The sequence below is a fragment of the Pagrus major genome, chromosome 14, assembly GCF_040436345.1.
Source record: "Pagrus major chromosome 14, Pma_NU_1.0".
Lineage (NCBI taxonomy): Eukaryota > Metazoa > Chordata > Actinopteri > Spariformes > Sparidae > Pagrus > Pagrus major.
The window spans coordinates 8,348,814-8,360,946 of NC_133228.1; the positions used below are offsets into that span (position 1 = coordinate 8,348,814).

Sequence of the window (12,133 nt, forward strand, 5' to 3'; positions counted from 1 at the left end):
AGCCAGGCTGTTTTTGCCAGAGTGACAGCTGGATGGGGGATTCAGTCAAACATGACGATGTTTCCTGTGTGAACTGATTCATCACACTGGATCTGTAGCAGTGAGTCTGATCCTGAGGCTTGGAAGGGTAGACGATGTTGTGATGATTCAGAGCAGCAGCAGATTTCCAGCTGGCGGTCAGGGAACAGCTAAGAGGGTGATGAGATGATTCAGGGGACAGTATGAAACAGAGGAACAAAGTGTTGTGGGTATCAAAATCTAGCAGCCTCAAGGCTTTTTGAATAGAGTCTAAGTCTGAAGAGATGAGCACACAGTTATATTTAAAGCTTGTAATATGTTATAGTGCGGCAACTGATACTTAGAAAAGAAGCATGTCTGCATTATCTTTCTCAGATGACAACATGTCGTACGCAAAACGTTAGTGACTGTAAATATTAAAAACCTATGGATCCTGTCTCATTACCCGATCTGTGGAGGCATCTGTTAGAGCCCTCTAAGCTTGTTGCAGAGGTTCCCCACGTCGTGATTTGGCATCAGAGCTTCTTTACACACATTGCTAGATCATGGTGGGTTTAAGATAGATAGACTGATGCATGTTTTTTGGGGCAGATGCACATATTTTTTGCAATGATATTTTTAAACACAAAGATATATAATAGAGGCAGTTAACAGTAAAGTTTATTGTCCAAAAAGACATCAATGCACTGAAACAGTAAACTTCACTGGGAATTCAATAATTACAGATCACTCCAAGCATCCTTTTCTTCATTCTCTGCATCTCGGACAACATTGATACCCATACCAATATATCTGTGATAGGAGCCACTGTGGTTTTGAGTGAATATTCTACTAACTATTTGATAAACTGCCATGAAAATTGGTCAGACATTTATGTCCCTCTTTAATATTATTTTGTTATTTAAAAGTGTTTAATCCATTGCTGCAAAGGGCGGAGGAGTAAAGATGTGAATGGTGTATCAACCTGTCAGTCCTTTATTCATTCTAATAATTCTGTAATTATATATTGTAAGATAAAAACTGACCCCCCCCCCCACCCGAACGTGTATCGCTATATTTGGGTGAGATGACATTATGATACAAGATTTTGGATATTGCCCAAGCCTAGGTAACACACTAAACTAAGATGGAGAACATGGTAAATATTGCACCTGCTGAACATCAGCATGTTAGCATTGTCATTGTGAGCATGTTAGCATGAGGCTACAAATGCAAGCACTGCTGCACAGCTTGGCTGTAGATAGTGGCTGTTGACTCTTCCTCAATTATTTTCAAGCCGTAGTATTCAGATCATTAGGTTACTGTATTAATGTAACAGTGCTGACAAGCATTCATTTCAGATTCATCATTGTTCTCATAGCCTGTGTGATCACTTACACATCACTGTACCTAACAGGTGTTGCCTTAAACCTTAAACAAACATTGTTAAACGTTGTTTGACTGATTTTCTTTTCCACATGGCCAGGCAGGAATAATCAGCATCTGTGCAAACAGTCTGTCATACTGAATGTTACCCTTTAGAGTAACTCTGAGTTGTAAGTGATTATACTGTTCATCATTTCAGTAAATATGTGAGACCTCATTGGTGCATCTCTAAGCTAATTTTTAAAGATGGGGGATACACTAAAGGACTTTTGAGCCTCGCACTGGACCCTGGCCTAGATAGAGGGACTTGGATCTAAAAACAGGACAGTTAAGTAGGACATTGATGTGCCACATAGTGCTGCTACACTCTGTGTGCTTATTAGCAAAGCTGCTAAAGGTGGAAAGGAGAGACGGAGAAGTAGGGAGAGAGAAGGATTGTTAAATCTAAAAAACTCAAGGAAGGGAGGAAGGTGCAGGGTTGATGTGTGGAGATGATTAGGAAAGAAAAAGAGAAGATAAGAGACGTGAGACTGAAAGCAAAAGACAAAAAAAATACGAAGTTCAGAAAACAGCTCTAGGGGTTTTTTGAAGAGAAGGAATCAGGTTTGGCTGTTGAGAGGTGAAGAAATTATGGGAAAATAGCGAAAGTGAAAATATTATTGTGAGAGAAGGAATTTGGGGAGTTTTTGGAGCAGGTGAGGATAGATATGAAATAGCAGGAGGTAATTGAGAAGTATGTGAAAGTTAAAGGAGGTTGAAGGCAACAGAAAGTAGGACAGATGAGATCATTTGGAGGCTTTGGTGAAGAGGCAAACAAGTTAGAAAAGCGCAGGTAGTGAAGGAATGTGTTGAAGCAATAGAGCGAGTCAGGTCGGCTGATGCCTGTGAAAACCTCGCAAAAGAAAAAGCAGGATAAGAGAAAAGTATGCAGAGTGAAAGGCATAGAAAGGCAGAAGTGGGAAGTGAAAAAGATTGGTGGGGTTTTTAAAGTGGGGCAAGAAACAGAGAGAAGAGACAGAAAAAGGGAAGAGAGATCATTTGGAAGGAGACAATTTGAAGAAGGAAAGTGGGAAGAGAATGTGTTTGCAAGGAGTTTATAGAGAGAAAGTAACCGGCTTCGGAGGAGGAATGTGCGACAGTTGTAGGGGAAAAAAGGGAGAAGAGGAAGCACTTTCAAGAATCCTGAGTCCTCAGTTACCAAAACATGTGTTGAACAAGTTCTAACTGTGTGCCCAATCAAGAATGTTTTGTCAGCACTTTTACTCAATATATAAAGATAAATCTCACTTGTTTTACATCCCTGTGCTTGTAAACAGCAGAGCAGCTGACTGAACCTGTTTACAGTGCAACCAAATAAACTCATTTAGATTTAATTAAGTAGTCCATCAATAATTGGCCTTTTTCCATCCGGCATTTTGATTTCATGCTGCTCCTGGCACAAGCACTCTTCCACCTAATAGCACAGTACTTTAAAAGCTTGTTGGTTATCTCGCTGAGGAGTTGGAGGTGTGCAGCTGTTCATCGCACAGCACACTGTGGCTGCTCCTTCTTGTTCCATTACTCGCTTGCAAAAACTCAAAATATTGATGAACGATGACAGTTACCGCTGACAAATACATTGCCTTTTCTTGTGATTGGTTCACACAATAAAAGTCAGCCCATATTTGCCACTTGAATGCTTTCAATGTGAAGCGACGGGAGGAAAATGTAGGGTTTGCCTGAGCGGTACCATATTACAGCTCTCGTGTGGCAATAGGAAATGGAACAATATCTTTTCATGTGAATCTCTTGCACGTAGGTAGGCAATTTGAACCCAGTGTGGGAATGGCGGACTCTGCCACTAACAATGGCCAGTACTGTATTGAATAGTAATGACAGAATGAAGGGACATTAAATGGCTATTGATGAAACAAAAATCAAAAACAGGATTTGATTTCATGAAAAAACTGAATGATTGTGATTTTAATGGTATAATCGAAATCTGAAAGAAAAATTGGACACTATCAGTTACGCTCATATGGTTGACAGTAGAGTTGGGGTTTATGAAGTTTATGGTTTACCTGCAATTAAACCTGTGTATGACTATGGATCTGTTGGCATGCAAGGTTAGAAGTGGTTCTGAATGTGCACACATTTTTAAACCCAGGAAGAAATTGATCGAGGTGATTCTATGTGTAGAAGGGGGCAAAACTGTGTATATGCATGGGTGATAAATGATGCCCTTGGGGAAGACAGGGGAGATGAATGAAGGTGAATGGTTGTAGAAGCAGAAGCAAAAAGATGGACAAAAGTCATCCATCTCCTCCTCCAGATGAAAACTTTGCAACAATTTCCTGTTCCTCCCACTTTTCTTCTTCGTCTCTTACAGTATGTCCTTTCTTGTACTTTTGTGAGTAAGTCAGAAGGGCATGTTTTGTTGCCTGCCCTATTATGGTGAATTACACTGAAACACTGAAGTGTTACATTTTCTCTTCCACTTAAAGACCTGCTGTAGTATATCAAGTCCTGCCACTGTAACCAAAACCAAAGTTCAGACGGAGAAGCAGCAGAAAAACCTCACGTTAACCATCTGTGGAAAAACAAAGTGACATGGGTGGAATAGCATGGGTCAGCCCTCGAGGAAAATCCTGAAAACAGTTCAGGTTCTAAAAGTGGAAGAACATTTCCTTTAATCTGAGCAGACTTTGGCTTTGAACCAGATGACCACAGACAGGTTCATATTCTGGGACAAAACTTCATTTAGGTCGTGGTCGCACTGTGGAGTAATGAAGCAGGACTTAATGAAGTTTGGAAATAACGTTCATGCATGAATAGAGCGAAAGAGCTTTGTTAGGGGGCAAATCTACACTCATTGTTTCCTAAAATCTAGAACAACAATTTTAATGAATAATCTTTCGTGCGATATTTAGAGAAACAATCAGGATTATCATGTTTGAAATAATTGCTAACAGTTAATCTCCATCAACAGAACAGAGATTTCTTTCTCCTCTCGTTCCCCTGCACTCTGCTTTCACATCTGATGACAGACTGCGTGGTTGGAGGCGCTGACACACTGATGACAGAGAGCTGTTCAACCATAGCTACTCATTAACTCTGTGTGTGTGTGTGTGTGTGTGTGTGTGTGTGTGTGTGTGTGTGTGTGTGTGTGTGGAGTAGGGGGTGCATGTGGTTTGTATATCAGTGTGTTTGCTCCTGCTGTGCTATGGTAGCAGTGGTAGCTTTACTGCCCTGGAGGAAGTGGTGCAGGTTGGAGTGTTTAATCTTTGGCCTCGGGGGTTACAAGGGTGTGAGAGGAGGTGAGAGAGAGAGGTAGAGAGACATAGAGAGTTAGGAAGAAGGTGGTTTGAGGGCCAATACAAAATATTCAATTTAGATACAACTACTACTTTTAGTACTGCAAATACATATCCTCCACTCTCACCACTACTAGAGCTTCTATAAATACTAAAACCAATAGTTCCCAAAGTTTTTGGCTTTTCGGAAGCTGAAAATATTTCTGAGTTGGACTTTATTGAGGTAACATGAACATCAAGACAATGAACTGCATGTTTCCTTTCACAAATGTTTCTAATTTCTGTTGTGCAGATAAAAAAATGCTGTCAAATGTAGGCAAAACACACACTTCACCTGCGATAGAATATTGACAGTAAACCTAAGAGCAAAACCACCACTTCATACTTAACATTTCTTTTTGAATTCTGAGTAAATTCTGCTTTTAATTCTTTATCGTTTCCAAATGAATCACATTTTTTACAGCAGACATTTTGACTTTGACTTCACAGATGGAGCTAATGACATTAATGATGTCTCTGCTCCAGCAGTTAATGCAGTTCATCAAAAATATCCAGAAACATGTATTTCTGTATCTTGCTGTGTCTTTTAATGTATTTTATAATTCTCATTGTCTCAGATATCGTGCATGAGAACCTGAAGATGGGCTCAGACGGGGAGAGCGACCAGGCATCAGGAACATCTTCAGACGAGGTGCAGTCTCCAACTGGCGTCTGTCTGAGAAACCGCGTCCACCGACGGATCTCCATGGAGGTGAGACAGGCTTGCACGTGCACACACTGGTGCAATAATTACTAAAAATGGCTTACACTGCGTGTCTACATTCCACCCTTCACCCCCTCTCCTCTCCTTCTGCTCTGCTCTTCACCTCCTCCTTTCCCCGCTTCGCCTCTGCCTCGTGGGAGATCTGACTCGGGTGGGGGCTTGAGGCGGGGGTCGTTCATCTCTTAATGGGCTCTCAGTGTCTAGGCTTCATGATACTGATAGTAGTCGTGCTCCCTGAGGACCACAGCAGCGGCTGGTAAAGAGATGCAGTGTGATAATCTGTGCTGTAACCACAGTGATTTTCTATAGGTCAGACATGTCGTTGAGCCCAGAGAGCATGCTGGGATAGTAGAACTCCTTTGTTCCTCTTGTAAGGATGCCATTCAAAAACATTAATTAAATTAGAAATCATCTTTGATTTTCCAGTGACTTTTATGCCCTCTTTATAGGAAATACGAGTTACATTTGCATATAAGCAAACCATGTTGTTCCAGAAGACTCCATCCCCTCCAGTTTTCAGGTTTTGTTTTGGCGCACATCTTTTCAAAACCAAGAGCTGTTCAGCGACCAGAACAAGCTTTTTAAATACTAACCAGAGATGAAGATGATGCATTTTTATTCAGTGGCCCGCTGGGTACACCAGCCACTTACTCAAGCTCAGCAATAAAATATGAACAAGATGAATGGACAAAAAATCTTAGCATCAGGGGAAATTTCTTTCCTTGCTACTTTCTCATTTCACCGTGGTTTTTCTCTGCATTTTCAGACATTTTTGGCCGTGAGCCACCATTAATTTCTCGGACTTGTGTTATATTGTTTCACACTAACCATTACATAAGCTAGAAAAGGCTGTAAACCTCTATTCCATAAATAAAATAAAGCTAAATGTTGGCTTTATGTAGGCTTATACGACGGTACTTGCAGACATTCCCAAGAAATCATCATCTTTATAAATATTTAGGAAGTTTTATTCTGAAAAGAGCGAGCATCTCAGCCTGGAGGCCTCCTGCCCCCTGCTGGCAGAGGAGCATATGTGACAATAACCAAACCTTGACATCCTTGATGTTTTGTCTCACACACACACACACACACACACCCACACACCCACACACACACACGCGGTGACCTAATTTTCAGTCGTTTGGAGTGTTTATCTCATTTGCAGGTGCACAAAAAAAGGCAAGGTGAAGGATGTGGTGATAATCACTTGACCTGGTGGAACACACAAAAGCTCTGTTACATGAGCTTCAGTGTGCTGCTCTTCCTGTGGTTTGATACCGCTAGAGGTTGAAATGAAGCTGTATTGTGTCAGTAAAGAGGTTAAGGATGGTGTACGCGCTCACTTACTGACGCTTGTTACCAGACAGTCAGATTTTTTTCAGTTTTGCAGTTACGTAGCGGCTCTACACTCACAGCCTGTCACCTAAACACATCACATCTTTCATAATCTAAGGAGACACTGTTTATCAAGTCAACAAAGCAGTACATGAATCCATTTGTTCAATATGCACGGTGTAATGTTAAGTTTTAGTGTTATATATAACTGTATAACTTTATATTTAAATCTCAACATCACATTATTACCAATATCAGTAATAATAACCAATAATATTAATATGCAACACCACTGTGGTAAATACAAATCCCAGGTCTGTAACAGTTTGTCAGACGTAATGTAGGTGCTAATAAATTTGAGGTAGTGGATCCAAAGTGAAAATAACAGATTAAGTCTACAATTACAGCTACAACTAACAAATATTTTAATTTTCAATTCAACTTTCTATTAACTTTTCAATTAGTTGATTAGTGATTTAGTCAGAAAGTAAGGTGCAATGCTTATCACAAGTACACAGAGCCCAAAATCTTCAAACAGCTTGCTTAGGATACAAAATTTTAAATGATGTAAAATTGGAGACAAGCGGCAGATCTTCAAATTTTAGCTGGCTCCAGAGGATGTACGGAAGTTTTTCTTGATGTATAACTGAACAGTGAAATGATTACCAATTTGTTGCTGTTAAATTTTCTGTTGATTCACTAATTGATTCATTCTATCAACACTTAATAATTTTTCAAGCCAGGATGACAAAGTGCTTCGCAAAAACTGAAGGAACAACATGAGTCTGAAGGAAATGTAATAAAAATAGATGAGATGCTGAGAGGCCGGACTAAATCTGTTGTTGACTGATGATTTTTCAGACACCATCTTACATCAGAGGACAAGCAGTACAGAACATATTATATAATACTTCACCTCTTCATGACACCGATATGCTCCACATAGTCAGAGCTTTTATTTGAACTCTCAGTTGTCATAATGCTGGCATCTTCTCTGAGCAGCACTGTCAGAGAGGACAAAGGACTACAGTTATGAAATGAGAGAGGATGAGTCGATGGTATTTGTGGAGAGGCCAAACTTAAAACGTGCGTATGATAACCAAACAGATGCAACGTCTTCTCTCACTGTATTTTTACTCCACTCTGCCTTGTTTTTCTCCACATCAGTCAGCATTATTTCAGTTCTTGATTTTGATCCCAGAATAGATACGATCACTCGTCCACAACAATAAAATATGAGCCCGGTAATATTGACAGCGACAGCCTGCAGTGTGAATGCAGACTGTGAATATGAGCTATAAACATTAATAAACACATGTATTATTTGTTTTTATTCTCGCCTGGTTTTCTCGCTGTTTTGTTTTCACAATCTGATTTGTGCTCACAAAGGTTGTACCGTGCAGCCACAGTCACGCCTCGACCAGCTGCCTCTTATTTTTACCCTCCATAAGATGGTGATCGACCTGATCTCTGTCTTCTCTCTCAGGGAATAGGAGGAGATGAGAGCGAGCTATTTTCGACGTGTGTGTGTGTGTGTGTGTGTGTGTGTGTGTGTGGGTGTGTGTGTGTGTGTGTGGGTGTGTGTGTGGGTGGGTGGGTGTGTCGGTGGTGGTAGTGGGTGGGTGGTAGTGGGTGGGTGGACTAGCCTATATTGTCTTGTGCTGCTTGCTGCTGAAACATGCCCCGAACCACATATAGATGATAGGCATGCAGCAAAGTATTTTCTCATGTACAAGAGTGTGCAGAAAAGCAACAGTGTGGCTCATAACCATCAACTCATGTGGTTAACTTAGTGTGTGTTTTGGAATTTAATAAGTATGAGTAGCAGAGTAGGGGTTTCTTGCGCAACTTCGTCTACCTCCAAGGTGCATGGAGAAGGGAAAAAGGTCAAAGAGGTCAAGAAGCCCCAGCTACACTTGTAGTACATAAAACAAATTTATTAGACGGCGCACTGGCCTGATGAAGGCCACAAGCCAAGCCACAAGTCATAACGGGTCGATCTAATAAAGTTCTATACTATATTACTACAAGTGTTACTGTATCTTTTTGACCTAATAATTTACATGCACCTGCAAAAAACACATCAGTTCTCTTATACTGTCCAGTGCTGCAGCACTGTATTCCCCCTCTGTCTGAACCTCCTGAATACCCAGTCTGCTCTGATTGGTCATTTCACACATGGCTGACCCAGCACAACAGAAGAACAGCTGTGCTAAATCAATTCTTATGTGCCAAACTAGGAGCTAGGCATGAAATATGCAAATGTCGGACACGGTGAGGTGTGATGTCACAAAGTTACAGAATTAAAGGCGGGACTACTAACGAGGTGTTTCAGGAGCAGTGTTTTCTGTGGGAGAGAGGAGCTTCTGTTGGTGCAGACTTTGACCTTTTTAACTTTCAAGATCTTTAACATGCTATAGTATATAAAACACTGAAGGAAAGGAAACAAAAACAAAAAAATCATAATGGGTCTTGTTTAAACATTTCTTTACCTGTGTGTGTTTCAGGACCTCAACAAGCGCTTGTCTCTGCCTGCTGACATCCGAATTCCCGACGGTTACCTGGAGAAGCTGCAGTTGAGCAGCCCGCCCTTCGACCAGCCGCTCAGCCGACGCTCCCGCCGAGCCTCACTGGTCAGTGCCTGTGTGTTTTTGTGTCTGTGTGTGTGCTACCATTTATTGCTTTGCAGCGCTGTTACCAGATTTCCCTTGTGCAAGTTACCATGGAAACTGGCCCGATGTGAGACTAGGATGGATTAATCTAGAGTCATGAGCGCTCACCTCCTGCCTTTTGCCCATCAAATTAGATCATGATACTCAGCAGTTGTGTGATCATGCAGCTTTGTTGCAGATGAGGTTTATGCATATTACAAGTTTGCCAACAGCGACACCTGAGTTTATAAAAGTAATCACTAGTGCAAAACGTTTTTGATCCTTTCTAAAAGATCAGGTAAAAAAAACACTGCACAAAATCAAAAGAGCGACATTTTGGCAAATTAGCACCATTGAAAGAATGCCGAATTAACCAATAGTGGTTCCCGTAACCCTAACCCAAAGACAAAGAGAGCTGCTTTCCTGCACGATCGTTCAACACCAATACACAGTGAAATCGATCACAGAAGAGTCAGAGAGAGCAATTTCTACAAGAACAGTAACAGAAAAAATGACCAGAATACAACACACCTGCATTCTGTTTTGAGTTTATATCAGGGGTATCTTAAAGATTTTGTACAACTTCAGTTCCTTAATGAAAAAATACTGCGCAATATACCATTCAACTTTAACCTTGTCTTATACATGGCCCCATAACTTAATCTGTGCTAAATCCTGACTTTGTCCTCTGTCTTTTCCTCAGTCGGAGATTGGTTTTGGGAAGTTGGAAACGTACATTAAGCTGGACAAACTGGGAGAGGTAAGGAAGTCCTGAAATCCCATCTGACACTAGGGAAGGAAACATATTGCACAAATCACCTAAATTCAGTAATGTTGATCCATTATCTGTGTTGCTTCCAGGGAACCTACGCCACAGTATTTAAAGGACGCAGTAAACTGACGGACAACCTGGTGGCGCTGAAGGAGATCCGGCTGGAGCACGAGGAGGGAGCGCCGTGCACCGCCATCAGAGAAGGTATTCAGCATTTGTCTATTCAATGCTACATGAAGCATCTTAACTAATTTTATCACTAGTAAAGTGATACATTCAACCAAATAACATAAGTAACATGATGTGTTGCTTGTTAAAATAATTTAATTTGTGGTGCTCAAAGCATAAAACTAAAAAATAAATAATAACATTTGTCCAATAAATTTCAGTCACCGGCTGTTGTCATTAAAAAAGTGTTACATGTTTTTCTCTTTGTGTAAACATCTGTTTGTCATTGTCTCTGTAGTGTCGTTACTGAAGGACCTCAAACACGCCAACATCGTGACGCTACACGACATCGTCCACACTGACAAAAGCCTCACGCTCGTCTTCGAGTACCTGGTAAGACCCTCTGCTTCTCCGTATGCTCAATGCATGATGGTCTTTGTGGCAAGCTTTACAGACAAAATACCAGATATAAAAACACATTAGTGTTTATACTGCTTATATTAGACATTTCTTAAAGGACCATTCCAGAATTAGTCACAATTAAAGATTTTGTTCCCTTTTGCCAACCCTCTCAGTTTAATTTATTCCTATTGAGTTCCAAACAGCAGAGAAAACACTCCAGTCTATAATCCCAAATCATCGCAGTTGATAATGTTGATCATAATGTTTTGAAAATCTGTATTAGAGCAATATAAGTTTGTCATTATTTTATATATTCTGAAACAAGAACATGAAAGCAGTTAGACATTATGCACAGTGATGTAAAACAGGAAGGAAATGAGCAGAAAAATAAACAAACATAATAACTGCTTTATGAGTATATGTATATGTGTGAAACAGCAGATTGATGAGTCAGAATGACGAGGTGAAATTCATGTGATAAAGTCACATTGTGATTTGCAAAACAAGATTTCTTGGTGTCATTGTACCTACTTCCTGTCTGATGGCGTCATCTCTCCCGGTAGGATAAGGACCTGAAGCAGTACATGGATGACTGTGGAAACATAATGAGCATGCACAATGTGAAGGTCAGTACGACTCTTACTATTACTGATGATTACACTTTATATGCTTCTTCTTTTTTCTTCTTTTTTTCCCCTCTGCAGTGGAAAAATCATTCTCTCAACTCTGAGAGCTTTTATTTCCTCTTTTCTGTGTGTGTTCAGTAGAGATGAGGCTGCATAGTGTTTTGCCAGGAGCACATTTTAAAATGTTGCATCAGTTAATGACCCTTTGACAAAAATAGTTCCAGCAACTTAACTCACGTGTTTACGTATGTTTGCAGGTTTTCCTGTTCCAGATTTTACGAGGGCTGTCATATTGTCATAAGAGGAAAGTTCTCCACAGGGACCTGAAGCCTCAAAACCTCCTCATCAATGAGAAAGGGGAACTCAAACTGGCTGATTTCGGTAAGATGTTGTTTTAGGCGCAGTGGAGAATGCAGGAGCCTGAGTGTTTCTGCTGTTCTTGATGTAAATTTGGGAAGAAAAGTTTGAAAATCGTTTGATTATTTCTAGTAGTGCTCTTTACAGATATAATGCTTCTTCTTTGTGTAAAAATCCTAATGTCTGCTCATGTTTTTGATGGGTTGACAGGTCTGGCGAGGGCCAAGTCTGTCCCGACTAAAACATACTCCAATGAAGTGGTGACTCTTTGGTACCGGCCTCCTGATGTTTTACTGGGATCCTCTGAGTATTCAACACAGATTGACATGTGGTATGTGTGTATATGTATTTCATAGACTAAAGATTCAGCCTGATAATAAAAA

General features: G+C 40.5%; 1 protein-coding gene across 1 annotated transcript in view; it reads left to right on the forward strand.

The window, feature by feature from the left end:
• The window catches only part of cdk17 (cyclin dependent kinase 17), a 41,609-nt gene that overhangs the window by 23,915 nt on the left and 5,561 nt on the right, over nucleotides 1–12,133 (forward strand). The window contains exons 4-11 of the mRNA XM_073480913.1: nucleotides 5,294–5,427; nucleotides 9,282–9,407; nucleotides 10,129–10,185; nucleotides 10,287–10,401; nucleotides 10,664–10,758; nucleotides 11,331–11,393; nucleotides 11,651–11,774; nucleotides 11,961–12,081. Of these exons, the coding sequence (XP_073337014.1) occupies nucleotides 5,294–5,427; nucleotides 9,282–9,407; nucleotides 10,129–10,185; nucleotides 10,287–10,401; nucleotides 10,664–10,758; nucleotides 11,331–11,393; nucleotides 11,651–11,774; nucleotides 11,961–12,081 (835 nt within the window). The remainder of the gene's footprint in view (nucleotides 1–5,293; nucleotides 5,428–9,281; nucleotides 9,408–10,128; nucleotides 10,186–10,286; nucleotides 10,402–10,663; nucleotides 10,759–11,330; nucleotides 11,394–11,650; nucleotides 11,775–11,960; nucleotides 12,082–12,133) is intronic.